The 14,630-nt window shown below is 45.9% G+C and overlaps 1 protein-coding gene across 1 annotated transcript in view; it reads right to left on the bottom strand.

Moving 5' to 3' along the window:
- Positions 1 to 14,630, bottom strand: part of CTNNA1 (catenin alpha 1) — a 118,724-nt gene that overhangs the window by 92,644 nt on the left and 11,450 nt on the right. The window contains exons 2-5 of the mRNA XM_084268595.1: positions 10,476 to 10,582; positions 8,154 to 8,349; positions 1,632 to 1,798; positions 722 to 841 (exon numbers count right to left, since the gene is read on the bottom strand). Of these exons, the coding sequence (XP_084124721.1) occupies positions 722 to 841; positions 1,632 to 1,798; positions 8,154 to 8,349; positions 10,476 to 10,580 (588 nt within the window). The 5' untranslated portion in view covers positions 10,581 to 10,582. The remainder of the gene's footprint in view (positions 1 to 721; positions 842 to 1,631; positions 1,799 to 8,153; positions 8,350 to 10,475; positions 10,583 to 14,630) is intronic.

The following is a 14,630-nucleotide window of genomic DNA, read 5'->3' as shown; positions in this document are numbered from 1 at the left end:
CTCAGTTCTCCTTCCTTACCCACACCTGCCCTACTTCACAGGGGGAAGCTGTGGCAGTTCAGCCCTAAGCAGTGGCTGAGTTCTACACACCACTCACTCGCTCCCCAAGGAGAAGCAGACAGAGCCTCAATGGGTTGGGATAAGGACAGTTTGCTGACAGGGTCATCGTGAAAGAACAGTAACAGCCTGTGCCAAATTTCACCTACACCCAGTGGTAACACAGAGTGCCTTATCAACCAAGAGTGCTGCCCAACACAAGGACCAACCCAACACCCTGGCTGCACTCTGCCTGCCCTGGAGGCACCAGGAGCAGCCCTCCCCGAGCAACCCCTTTATGAGGCAGTGATGTCTGGAGGGCTGGAAACAGCCAGGGATAACTCAGCTCCCCTGTTCTGGCTGCCTGGGGAGTTGAGCTCTGGCCTGGCCTGAACCAGGACAGAAGCACAGTCTCAGGAAGCAGCATTTTGTTCGGGTACCACAGCACTGCCACAAGCAAACACATTGCGTCAGAAGCAGCACACTACAGCTGAGCGCACTTTCTACTTACCAGGGAAGCTCAAATTTCCTAAACACAGTGCAGTGCAACACAAAGTACTCAGCAATAAAAGCAAAATAAAAATAACAGTATTAGCAGCGATGGGAACCATCTAAGAGCAGCAAGGCTGCCTTATTTTGGAAAAGCAGAAATAACACAAAGGAGGAAGAGATGCCATCACCATACCTGCTGTCTTTTGGCTGCCATTATGTTCAGCTTGTCCACTTCTGGTTTGAGTGCTTTGTACTGGATACCCAAATCCTGCTCTGTCCCAGCGTTTCTCAGTTTCAAGATACCTTCTTCCACCTAAAAGAATATATATTTACACGTTTTTCCACGTAATGCAGTCACGGGAAGTGGTTCAGAACATACTTCATAGCAGGCAGTGAAAGTGATCTTCCTCTGCCCCCTTTTATTTTTTTGGAGATCCTTCAAAGACCAAGAGTACCCAAGGCTGCTTCCCAAGACTTGTAGTTCTACTTCACAGTCACCAGCTAACAGAGACAGCCAAGCACACTCATTTGATAGAGCATGAAGGAGCCCAGGGCCCTGGTAGAGCTGCGGCCAAAGGGCTCGAGGAGAGTCCTCAAAGCCCTGCCACAAAAGCAGGCCCAGCATCTAATCTCCTTTCATTTCAAATTCCATACAAACCAGCCACCCTCTTGCTTGTGGAAAGAAAAGGCTTCCTCAAGTATTCCGCATTCATTTTATTTAGTCTACCAAAGCTACTCATCCCTAGCAGCTACAGGGGAGCACTGGTTATGAGAGAACCAGATTGTCTCTTAGACAAGGAAAGGTGGTTAGCACCTGCAGCTGCAGAGCACAACACATTCAGTTTCAACACTGGAAGTTCAGAATAAAGCACAACAGTGTCAAAAGCTACTGACAATCAGTGGAAAATGGAAAAACAAGTGACAAACATCCACCATGCACATTTTGCTGGGAGGAAAAACCCCAACAGCTTCCCTGCTCCAGAAGCGAGCTGCTGACAGAGCACACAGCGGGGTCAGCCCACATGCATGAACCAAAGCCACCTGACAACATGCCTGGCGTGCCAGGCACAGCAGAGCGAATCACAGCCCAGAACTACACTTACTACTTTAAGTTGAACGAGCAGCTTGTAGACATCTGCCATGTCAGCCAAAATCAGCAGGCGGGTGACGGCAGAGAGAAGGGCGCGCGCCGCTCGGACCATGTTCCCTCGTTTCACAGAGGAGCAGGGGTCATCTGCAAACTCCCCCGAAGCACTCTTCATCAGGTCACCTGCACAAGAGGAGAAGACATCTGATTGGAACACCACACAGCATTTCTTAAGGAGGTGTAAGGATTCCTGGGCAAGTCAGTTTTGAAAACAAAATGTGTTTGTTTAAATACTGCCAGCAGTTAGGATCACACGTAGCTACCTCTAAATAGCATTACTGCATGATACCAGGGTAGAGGAGCTTCAACAGTTAGGAAGAGCTGGGAAATAACACTTTGTTTCTCATTTCCAGTTGTACAGGTGTTTTAAACATGCCATGGTCCTCTGGAGAGGCAAATGGAGCACGCCTTCGCTATCTCACACAAGACTGCAGTTATTTCATAACCTACGATGCTTTCCAAGCTTCAAGAGAAGCTGTGATTTGTGTGCGTGTAGGAGTTAAGCAGAAAGCAGCAGAAAGTGCTGTAAACACACAAGGAAACTGCCACAGCTCCTGGGACTGTAAACAACTCGGAGCGATGACCTGGCTGGATGTGCCCTGGTTTGCATTCAAAGCCAGGCACTGCTTCGTGAAACGCTCCAACGTTTCATAGCCTGTGGGTCTGCATCTGGTGCAGGAGGAAAGAATTTGGGTTTCAGATGGTAACAATGCAATTGGTTAGCTATGAAAAGCAAAGGCCACTTACACAGCTAGAGAAATGCCTCCGGAAGGCATTCGGAAAGCATAAAAGTAATGTCTGCAGATAGTCAGAGGAGTAAATTTGGGATTTCTGCCCCCACCTTTCTGGGGCAGCATTTTGCTTCCTGTACCACAGTTCCTACACAGTGGCAAGTTCTGGAATCCATGTTATTGTCCTGGGATCTCTCTGCATTTCAGAAGCATTTGCTGAACAGCCAGGATTCAGTTCAGAAAACTCGTGGTACTCAAGGCTAAAGACTTGCAGACAGCTGGAGATGACCAGAAAGCAGGTAAACTGTGCTACAGCCAACTGCTGCATCAGAGGCTTCCCAAACCTGCATGAGAAGTGCCCATATGGCCCAATGCCACAATGAAAAAAGCACAGCCACGAGAAGAACCACCTCAAACATCACTTCACAGGTGAAAGCTGGCCGCGATGCTGATCAAGCCTGCTACCAAACGGGGCTGGGCGAGATGTCCATCGAAACCTTCAGAGGATGCAGTGGCATCATCCTGCCAACGGCCTGCCTGCTCCCACAGGCAGGCTATCACTGTCATGTGCCCTCCCACTTTGGGAAGTGGTTCAATTTTATTTCAATGACCTTTTTTTAACTACTATTTCAACTGCTCAAAAATACCTGTAACTGGGAAGCCTGGGGTTAACCATCCACATACTTACCACTAAATAATTAATATCTTGCCCTAGAAGAGTTTCTACCACCCAAGCACTCTACACCTTCACGGCTAAATACAGCCCAAACACAGCTGCCAGCCTGTCCAAGCAACCACATCAAGACACCCAGTTTCGTTCAAACGCTCCCTCCTATGTAACACCCTTCCATCATCTTAAATAATATGAAGAAGAGTGGCATTCAGCATTTTAATATAAAAAAATATGCTACTTCAGTACTGTGACATATGAAAAAAGCTTCTGCCCAAGCAGAGACCAGCTATAAATATCAATCTAAAGCTATCCCGTCCCCAGCATTGGGAGGAACACAGCTCATTATTTTAACAAGTGTTAAGAGCCTCAGATTTCCAGATGGGTGAAAGACGATGCATCTCCAAAGCTCAAGAACTGGAGCCAGCTATGAGACTGTAACACCCTAACGCTGCTGACATGACCCTTCTGGAAGAGGCTAATAATAGTGCAATTAGTGTCACCACCACAAGTGTGAAGCCTAATAACAATCTCAGGTTTTAAGGATATATGCCAGAACCAAAATTCCCTACAAGTATTTCCTCCTTTATTCATTTACATGTAGAATTCCCACATTGCCAACTCCCAAAGAGAGAAGAACATTGTTTTCTTTTTTGCCTATTTAAAACAACTTAAGAGACGTGGTGGCCACTTGCTTCCCCTGAGTCTCAGAAACTGCAAACAAGGTTAAAAACCAAACCCATCCTCTACCCAGCTCTTAAATCTCAACCTTACAAGTCAGGCCTGAAATAAAAACTCTATTCCTTTTTTATTTTAACCAGAGCCTTGAAAAGATTTAGTGAGTTTCAAACAGCTTGTCAGGGTGCCAAAAGATAACCAGCTTCCCAGAATTAAAGGAAGATTATATTTAAAGTCGGTGCTTATATATAGATTTTTCTGCAAATTAAAGCAAGTTCCCTTTCTGAAATCTTTTACAAAGGAAGAACACCGTGGGATAGTTATTTTAGCTAGGTTGGAAGGGCAAGAGGGAATTCCACCCTGACCTGAGGTTGCAGTTACAGCATTAGTGTGTCCACATCAGCTCAGGCTGGAGACAGCATAACCTTCTCATTTTCCTCTGTTACCTCCGGTTCAGATTTGAAGATTGAAAGCCAGGGTTTCAAGAGTTAAAAGAAACACACTGCAGAAGAGTCAGCCTGAGACTCAGATTATACAGCTGGTATGAATTCTTATATGAGTAATCTGTTTTTCCAATATAACCGTAGATTTTCACTAGATATTACAAGGGAAAGATAATAAAATAGAGTGGAGAAAAGAAGAGGCAAGAGTAGCCATACTATGATCTTGTCAATAAAGCACTAAGAATTCAATTAAATCTAATGGAACAAAGCCCATTTCAGAAATAGTAAGATTTTAGTCCATCAAAAGAAAATTACCATTTTCTAGTCTCATTCCCACCATGCCCACAGGCTCTGACAGCACTCTCAGACAGCACTATTAATCCTCCTCAGCAGCACGGTACACGATGACCATGACAGAGAGGGCTTTCTTTACCCAAACACTGATGGAACAGGGAAGCGGTGGAGAAGACAGGCAAGGCAGGAAGACCTCGGACACACACAGGCACCGATGCTTTTTCTCCCTCCTCCAAGCAAGAAATTGGTGCCCACACATCACCTTGTACCCTTCAGCACCTTCCAGTTCAATGCCTGTCTCTAAGGCTTTTTTACTTAGGTTATGGCTTTTCAAAAGATCTCAGAGTTCTTGGCTGAAGGATTACATCTAATTCAAGTGGGACACCCCCCAAATCATTTTTCTTGCAGGAAAACAAGTGAGAAGTGTCAGCACCCTTCCAAGAAATTAAGCTACCTGGTCACAACAGAATTTTATAGTTAAGTTTTCCAAGCAGAATTCAGCATTAAGCTTGAAGTTATTCCACAGCTGGCCTCCTTCCATTCCTTGGACATCCTCAAGTCATTCATCCTGTGTGAAGTACAGCTGAAAAGGTGTTTTACCCTTCCATAATTTGCCTCACTGTTCAGCTCTAGAGAAAGCCTCACTCAGAAACACAGGGCAGAGACAATGCTGACTCAGTGTGTTCACTCCCCTGCATCTGGAACCACGAAACATCATCAAAAGCCCACATGATTCACAAGACCATCCACTCATTCTCTCACCTCAAGCCCTATGCACAGGCTTCAGCTCTTTGATTATAAACTTTAAGTTTTGGGTTTTTATGTTAAATTATTGCTGTGTCCCTTCCTATGGTAAGGATGCTGGATGCTCACCCTGGAGCAGAGATAACAGAGGCAGCAAACAGTGGCCATCAAGACTCCAGGAGAAGAGGAACAGCCCAGGCAGCCTGACTCAAAAGAAATTCCCTTGTCAACCCCAGAGTTTGCAACCGGTGTCAGAGCCCAGCACCTGGCTAAGAAGGCGGCTCAGTTCCAGAGCAGCTCCCACCAGCCTGAGCACTGACCACTGCAACACGCAGTCAACACTTCGTAAGAAGGAAGAATGCTACAAGGACCTTACAGCAGAGATTAAGACCAATACTGTCCCTTCTCTTACCCAGCAAAACTACAGCACCAAAATCAAGGTCACAAACCCTGTAAGGCTGCTGTGAGACATTCACATCAGGTGTTTCCCCAGGACTAAGTCCCTCCTATAACCACGGCAGGATCCAGGCCACAGACTCTTTGGCTCTTTGCCTCCACTACTCTGTTCAAGGTTTTCTTTTTGGAACTTTCACTGCTTTAGAAGTCAGAAGTCCAAAGCTTTAAAGGGCCAGGAATCTTACTTTAGGATATTTCATGAGCTTGTTTAATATTTAAAGCAAGTTGTAATTTATTCTTCCATTGTAAAAATCAGGAAGACTTTGAAGATCCACTTATATTGATTTAGTGTGTAGCCCTACTATCACTCATTCTAAATAGCTCTTTTCACTTCTTTGTTTTTGCCCCCAACAAATGGGATTTTATGAACAAGCGTGCTCACTAAAATCATGTACCCTCTCAATCTTCCTCTTGCTAGGCTAAAAGAAAAAAAAATTTTAATTTTCTCTGATGAGACAAGTTATCTATTGTCCTAATCATCTTCATAACCTCTGTCTACATTCATTCATCTTTTTTTATTATGGTAACTAAACTGCTCCCTATTCTAAATAGAAGCATTATTAATTCTATTTTCCTGTCTTCTCCTGAAGATAAATTGTGCTACACATCTATAATCCCACTGCTGCTGTCAGGCACGCAGACACTGTCAGTTCACAAGCACCCTGCTGCTGACCAAGACACCCAGACGTTCCTCTCCACTCTCACCCCACTGCAGAAGGCAGATAAAGGCACCAAAACCTGGATGTTTTCCTAAGTGCATGCATGGGGTTTGTATTACACTTTCCCCTTTCTCCAGTTCATTAATTCAACTGGTCTACCACAAGAACAGGAACACTCCACAGTGCACAGGCTGTCCACAAACACAGAAGGTGAGAGTTTCTATCTCCGTGCTGCTGTCAGCACTGTTGAGAGCCGCAGCCCTCCCCTGGGCGCTGGCAGCAGGATGTCTTCTCTCTGTCCTATCTCATTTTTCACCATTTGCTTCTAATTTCCTTGAAGGTTTCCCTGGTTTTTAATTTCCTTATGAAGAGCTGCTCCACTAAACCCAGCAGAACATTGGCACTGTGACGGGGCACAGTTTCCCCGCAGTCACAGTGCCGCAGCAGCTACACAGTGGGTGGTGGGCACGAGTCTAATCATCCACCCAGCTTCAGAAATCAGAGAGGGCTCTCCTCCCTATGCACCAGACTTCATGCAAGCTGTAGACAGTAACAAGGTAGGAAGGAGTGAAGTGACATAGAGGTGGGTTGTTATCTCACTCCAGCACCTCTCAGCTCTAAGCTCCACCTCCTCTGTCAAAGATCAGCAAAGCAGGGAGGTTTCGGCATCAAGTCTACGTGCAGCCTCAAACCAAGCAGGGGCCAAGAAACAAGTGAAAGGGTCATCCCCCTCTCTCCTTCCTAAAAGCTTCTTCTCCTCCTTGCTGTAGGATGCAACTACAAATTCAGCCAATGGAGGTTTTCAATCCTGGGGACTGAGTGCAGCTCCCTCCCTCACTATTACTAGGAGCTGTTTGAAGGCACTTACAAACGAGCTCTGACTCTGGATTCTGAGCAGCAGTTGAGCAAGCACTAAGAATTAAAGGCTTCAAGACAAAGGGGTCTCTTTTGCTCTTGTTTGTTGTTGTTAAATTAAGCTAACTCAATTAGCCCCTTCTATTGCCGCCTTCTTATGTTGATCTTTCTTTGGTCTGTCAACCAGGCTCATCCAGAACTTAAAACCATTTTCAACTAATATTTCATCACTGTGCAACTTCAGCTACAAACAAGTAATTAATGCTAATGAGTTTCCCTTTTTTTGAAGCAGCAGCCGCCACCATTAATACCAGTTGACTGGGTTTCACTGAAGCATAGAAAAGGCTCATGACTGGAAGAAGGATAAATGATTTATGAGCAACAATATTTACTAGTGCATATTTTAGAGTAAGCCAGCTCCATAGGCTTTCCTCTCAGGTCTTCTCCAAGAAAGTAAAAAAGAAAATGATAAAAATCAACACTAGATGTGGGGGAGGAAGCCTGGAATATTTAATCAAGGTCCTCACATTCTGTTTGTTGCCGTTTACATTTTGCATATTTAAGACACCCAGCTTTGTCAAGCCAACACTCAGCTCTTCCTCCTACAATGCTGCTTTGTGTGCAATCAGCTATTGAAGAAGTTATTGACATATTTGAGATGTAGCTCTGTAACAGTTATAGACTGGGGGGGGGATACATTTTAGCCTGAGTTTGAAACACTCTTGAAAGAATCAGCCCTTCTGCTCCTCTTCTCAGCCTCTACCTGGGACATCCCACCTCCAGACCTGCCCAGTTCATGTTATTCCTCAAGGAAGCCAGCAAGACAAGACAGGAATCTCAACTGGAGAGGTACTGGGACACAGGAAGTAACAGCAGAAGGGAAACAGAACGGTTCTACTTACTCTGAAAAAACATAGTTTCACAGGCTGTCAGACACACAGCTCTCACCTTGCTTACGAACATCTTCCACAGCCGCCACCAGCTCCTCCTTAAGGAACTGGCTCTCCTTTGCAATTTTGTCTCCTTTCTCCAGGAAATTCTCTGTTGCTTGTTCAACTGAAGCAGCCAGAACGTGGGCCTTTTTAGAACGCCCTCGCTTCTTATTAGAAGGGCCCTTGTTGCTAGTGTTCACCAGTGTTGTTACCTAAAGGCACAGACGGAAACAAAAAAACAGATTTTATGAAACATCAAATGCCACATGTATTTTTTTCTAGACAGGATATCACCAATACCTCACTGTGGCCAGCTCCAAAGGTTACAAACTCACTAAAAGGTGTTTTGCACATCTCTAAACATGCCCAGGCTTCTTCCTTAGATGGGCGTTACAAATACAGCTAAACTACTCACAGATTTTTTCCTTCGCAGCACCAGACCTGAAAATTTGATTTTAGGAATTGAGATGTATTTGTACTTTTGATAACCTGCAATCTCAGCAACAGGCCAAAGCTATTTGGCACCACATGAAAAGAAACCCAAGTTAGGGATAATTAGTTTGAGATAGTTCTCCAGGCATGAAAGACCCCAAATACAACCTAGCAACACAATCCTTCAAGGGTACCAGAGCCAAAGGGCTATGTGCAGAGCAAGGGACTTCCTAGAGCTCATCTTTTCTCTACCACCACCAAAACAAAACTCTTAGAATCCTCTTGCAACCAGCATATATTTCCAAGTTTTACGTTTTAGGCTGAAGCCCTCCTGGGAGCTTCTCAGCAGTGACCAGATGACCATCAGACACCCCATTAGCTCAGGATCAGGACCCATGCCCTTCAAAGGCACAAAATCCACACACACTTTTCTATCTGCCCACACACACACACACCCCTCCCTTGGTTAACTCTAGGAAAATGCACACAAAGCTACTTCAGAGGGACATTAAATTACAACACTAAAAAATATTACTAGTCTGGAAAGCCCAAGGACTGCTGACATAAAGGTCCTCAGAGCTGAATCCATCTTCTCAGTAGGTTGATTCAGAGTGGGAAAGCCATCAGCTGGGAATATCGCTGTCAGTTAATGGGGAGCATTTCTATTAGGGAGGCTCAGTTCATCATGGACTACACAAAGAACAAGTTACAAGGCAACTAACTCTACTTTCCTCTCTGTTTTGCCAGTCACATCATTCACAGAATTTGGGACTGCCAGAACAGCCTATTGTGCTACTTGAAGGATAAGTCAGACACTGAACTTGGACAAAAAGGCCCTATAAACAAGTGTGCTCGGTTAAGTTTGCCTAACTACAACAATTTCTCTTAAGAGGAGACTCCATCAGTAACTCTGGCTAAAAAGCTATAGAGTAGATGATCCAACTGCCCATCCGAGTATCCTGAGAGAACAAGTGGCAGCTACAGGCAGCAGCCTGGCTATTAAAGGAATGTTAACACTGGAAACAGAACCTGATGGCTGCAGTCTACGCTTAGCAGGAGTTGTGTGCAGTTCATACTGTCATTTTTAAACCTTCCTATCTCAGGAAAACATTGCTAAAGAAGTGTCTCCAATGCACCTTCTCTTCCAGACCTAGAAACTCTCTCCCAGGAATCTTCCAAATGCCCAACACACACTGCTTAGGTGTTTGGTATGCTTACCAGACTTACTCTAGCTCTCCTATATTCTTCAGTGCCTTTCCCTAGGCAATATATACCAGGCAGAAACATGCTTTTACTCACAAACTCAGCATAAAGCATTAAAAGAAAGCATGTGTATCTTGTAAAGATAAACTGAAGCAGCTATATATACACCATACAAGCATACTCCTCAGGTGGAACTCTGTTAGGAGGGGTCAGTAATGTATTTGGAACACAAGTCAGTTTTAGATGGGTTGCAAACATCCCTCCCCATCCATTTCACCATTTACCTGAACCTCATTCCCAAGGGAACTTTAAAACACAGGCAGTCTCAAAGAAAACTTAGGAGAGCCTACTTCTGGCAGGCAGCAACAGCTCTGGTGCCAGGAACCAGTTATAAGTGTTACCTAGCACAGCTTTTAAAGACTCAACAAATAAGCAGCATACAACCTAAACCAGAGGTGAGAAACAGCACAGCAGCAACACACCATTTGTTACTAACACACATTTCCACACTTCTCAGTGAAACACTGCATCTACTCAGGTGCTGAAGCAGCACAGTCCTTCTAAACTCATGCCCAGTAGCTCTGTTACCACAGAAGACAACAAAGAAGTTTTCCCATCAATTAATTAAAATACACCAGAACAGGTAAGCATTGTTGTGAAGGGGGTTTTCTGCACCACACCCCTCTCCCTTTTCCTTTCCTACCTGTGTAACAAGAGGCTCTAGTAGTCTTTCCACCGCCAGCGTTCTTATCTCCAAGCTCTTGGGGTCCCATTTGAAGTTCACGTTGCCTGCAGTAACCGCAGTCATTTCTAGGAGAGCAACACAAATACAATTATTATTATTAACGCTGTTGGAATGTACCTTAAAAACAAAGTGGAGTCTATTAAACACACAACACGTCTATCTGGTGTAAATTAAGGTTATGTTGTCTCCAGAAGTATCAGTTTTGGTTCAACTGGAGATAGTTTGCATCCGTTATGGTAACAGAGACCTTACCTGTTTGTTTTGGTTAGAAAGTGAAACCAAACCAAACCAAACCCACATCAAAAACCTCTTCAAAAGCCACAGTATTTTCACCAAGCAATGACAAGGCGGCAACAGCTGGGTGTCCCCCAAGCACTGGGGAAGGACCTCCCAGGTAACAGGGGTACTTCACCCAGGAAAGTGGAGGCAAAGCAAATAACCCCTTCCCAATTTCTGCTGCCCAGCTCTGCAATACAGCCCGAGGTCTCAGGGGAGCAGAAGGGAGCACCTCAACTTCAGCAACACCCCAAAGCTGCCAGTTTTCTCAGCTCCACCACGAGTCACTGCCCCAAACACTTTGTGAAACAAAGAGCCAGGCTCCAGCTTGACTCAGTCAACCTACCCATTCATCCAAGTCACCTTTTGGATGTACAAAGGTAAAGCAGCAACTGAACATAAGCCTTATAAAGCCAGAAAATCCACTCTGTTCATGCTTAACAGCTGACATATCTACTATACTTCCCTGTAACATTTACATAGGGGGGAAAGCAGATTTGCATGAAAAGATCTGTTAAAAGCTGTCACTGAGCTGTTTCTTCCCATTACAATTTTATTTCAACATCCCAATGGAACAGCAAATATTATGGGAAAAGTTTAGTGAAACTACTAAAGTAACTCTGCTTTTTAAGCCAGTAGTCTACAAAAAATAAAAATAAATGAACTACAGCAGATCACTGAATTAACACTGTGATGCTGCTGTACAGCACAACAAAGCAGTAACTAGACCCATAATTCCAATAAAAATTGGATTTCAGTATTTAGAGGTTCATAAACCCAGTTCATACCACTTCAGGCTTAGATTCCAGCTCTTCCAGCTTTGGGATGCCCTCAAAGTTCAAGATCAGATTAAACCCAGGTTTTTAACGTTTTATTTTTAAAGACGTCAGGACAGGGAATACGTTTCCAAAGTCTCCCTTCCACCCTTTCCCTGAGCACCCATGTAACACTGTTCTCAAGCTTATTAGTCGGTATTTTTACATCCTCCTGCGGACAGGGCATTGTCTGCACAGCATCTCAGCAGACAGATTGCTCTGACAGCACCAGATGTCCCCGAGCTGCCAGACAAGCACAACGTCCCATTATTTTTAAGAAGCAGGAGGCAAGGCACTAATTTTGGTAACCAATGATGTTTACAACACATACCAACAAGCAACGGTCTCATACTGACAGTTCCGCGTGCAGGAACGGCACAGACACGGCTGCCTGTTTCCCACTGAAGGAAAAGCCTCTCCAGCACTGGAAGGGCTGAGCCTGAGAGGGCCTAGCAAAGTCTGGGCTTAGCATCGCCCAGCTACAGCCCTGCAGCCCCTGCGGCAGGCGGCTCCCAAGGCATCACACCGGCACTCTCACACCGCAGACACGAGGTGTTAAGCACTCCATGCACTAGTGAAGGCATCTTTGCCCTGAGAAGCCCACACACTGTCATACACTCAACTACGACTTTGCAAGGTGCAGACTCACCTAACCTGCATTCAGCATTCCACTCCCGCCTACACACCAAGGGCCTACACTGCTGGGGAGAAGAGAACTTAAAATGCTGAAAGCTTTAAAAAAAATAACCACTCAAAGAGACTAGGAAGAGTCTGATCCGTGCTACCATGCATACAACATTGCTGACTGTTTTAAACCCAAAAGCTGGAAGGCACCAATGAAGGGTTGCTGCTCCCGCAGCAGAAGGCATGCCAGGCTGCAGCCCCAAAGACCCCCACTCCACTGGCGGCAGGAGGGCAGAGGATGGCCACCTCCTCTTCCTCGCCCTACCTCTGACACTCAGCACTAAGTCCTGTGAACTCACTAACTATCCTTCCCTCCCAGTCACCCTCTTTTAATTTTGCTGGTCCAGCCTTGCACCAGCCTGTGCCACAGCCCTGACACTGGCACGGGACAAGCTGTGAAATGCCCTTCACAACCCGTCCCCCAGGCCACATCCTACCCTCAACACAGGATTTCACTGGCTTACTCCCTCCTGATCAGCTTCCTACATAAGCAGCCAAAAAAAAACCCCGCCACACACGTGTCAGAAGCCTTTATGGTTCCTGAGAAACATACCCAGGGCTCCGGAAAGCCCATTAGGTTTCTACATAAAAGCTGTTTCTATGTATTTAATGCTGTTATGTGTCTCGCAGAAACGAAGCGCAGGACGAGGTAACTGTGAGAAGACACATTAATTGTATTAGTAGGATAATGAAGGCAATTCATCTGAAAACACGTTAGCATGATAGCTCACGAATTGGCCAAAAGTAATGGCCTATAAAACTACTTAGTATGAACTTTATTGAAATTTATCTAAAAAGCATAGGTGGGTATCGAATACACTGGTTGGTAGTAATGACTTGAATCATTTGCACGGTGTAGTAAATATGTTTATTCAATTAAACACTTGTGAAGAATGCAGTAAGAGGCTATAGCTCACCCACACAGGTGTGAACGAGGTGGGTTTAGGGATAACAGGACAGCTTGCCAGGGCCATGGTAAAGCAGGGCTGCACTGCTGCCACGAGACTGCTCCGACTCCCTGGGACCTGCCCCTGTCCCCACAACCACTCAGGCTCTGCCTCACCAAACTCATACGTGGCAACAGGGAGTAAATGCCATCAGAGGGTAGTGTAACAGAGTGCTTAACTGTTGGCTCTTGGAGCACACGCAGTTCCCACAATGCTGCAGCCAGAGGACAGCCTCTGGAAGATGGTCAGCATAGTGCCGGTTCCAGGCAGCAGGGAGAACCCAGCTGATGTGGAAGCAGACTCTCCACATCACACACCTACTACAGGACAGGCAGCAGCACATAGACTCAAAGCAGGACTCCCAAGGACAACGCCACACACACCACACAGCGGAAGAGAGCAAGTGATGCTGAATCTGGAGTGCTGGAATATATAGAAAGACACCACCGCACAAGGAGTTGCAGTTGCCCAGCCTGTGGTTTCATAAGCAGCAGGAAAGCTGCTTAAAAACCAACATTCATCCTCCCACACCCCTCTAGGAACTCATTCCCATCTTCACATCACACCCCCTCCGTACTGGCACAGCTTTCCCCACGGCTGAGCGATTAACCAGATGGGGAAGAACGGATTTGGCTGGAGGGAAAAGAAGAATCCATTTTTGTAGGGTGGGCTGAGATCCCCATCTGGCTCACCGTGCCACCACAGACACTGCTGCGAGCGGAACCGGTGAGGCGAGAGGAGACGGCTACGTCAGCTGGCACCGCTGGCAAAGCTCTTCAAGTAGAGACACGGGGCAAAGTCGGGTGTCACAGCAGAGTTGACTCAGGCACCAAACAGCAGCAAGTGGAGTCACTGCAGAGATCACACACAGCACTCAGACACACGAAGCTCCAACCTTAAACCACATTTACAGCCCAGCACGTTAGTGTTAAACCCTTTGGGTTATTACACTGGTGATGGTGCTCATTATTGCCATACACGGTTCAAGAGCGATGCAATTGTATCTTCTGGGGTTTGGTGTGCTTGCAAGGACATGAGAGTTTAGAAGCAGCCTCTTCCAGACTTCCCCAAACTTCACAGTTCCAGGGAACAATCAACTCCACAAGCAAAGCCCTCCTGGGACAACCCACCCCTCATTTTATACAAGGAATCAAGATCCCTGCCACGGCTAAAGCTTTCCACGAGATTCCTGTGACACTTAATGCTACTTGAAGCAAATGCTGCCAGAAACCTGCCTGGAACAGGCACCTATGCCAGCACATACCTGATGCAGAGCCACTTCAGGGACCCACAGTGGTCTCAGACTAAGCCAGCAGCTATAACAATTCCCTCACCAGCTTCACTGTCGTGACAGCGGAGGTGAGACTGCACAGGGAAGAGAATGGGGCTGC

This window comes from Gallinula chloropus (assembly GCF_964237585.1).
Source record: "Gallinula chloropus genome assembly, chromosome: 10".
Taxonomy (NCBI): Eukaryota; Metazoa; Chordata; class Aves; order Gruiformes; family Rallidae; genus Gallinula; species Gallinula chloropus.
This window is presented reverse-complemented; position numbering and strand designations above follow the sequence as displayed.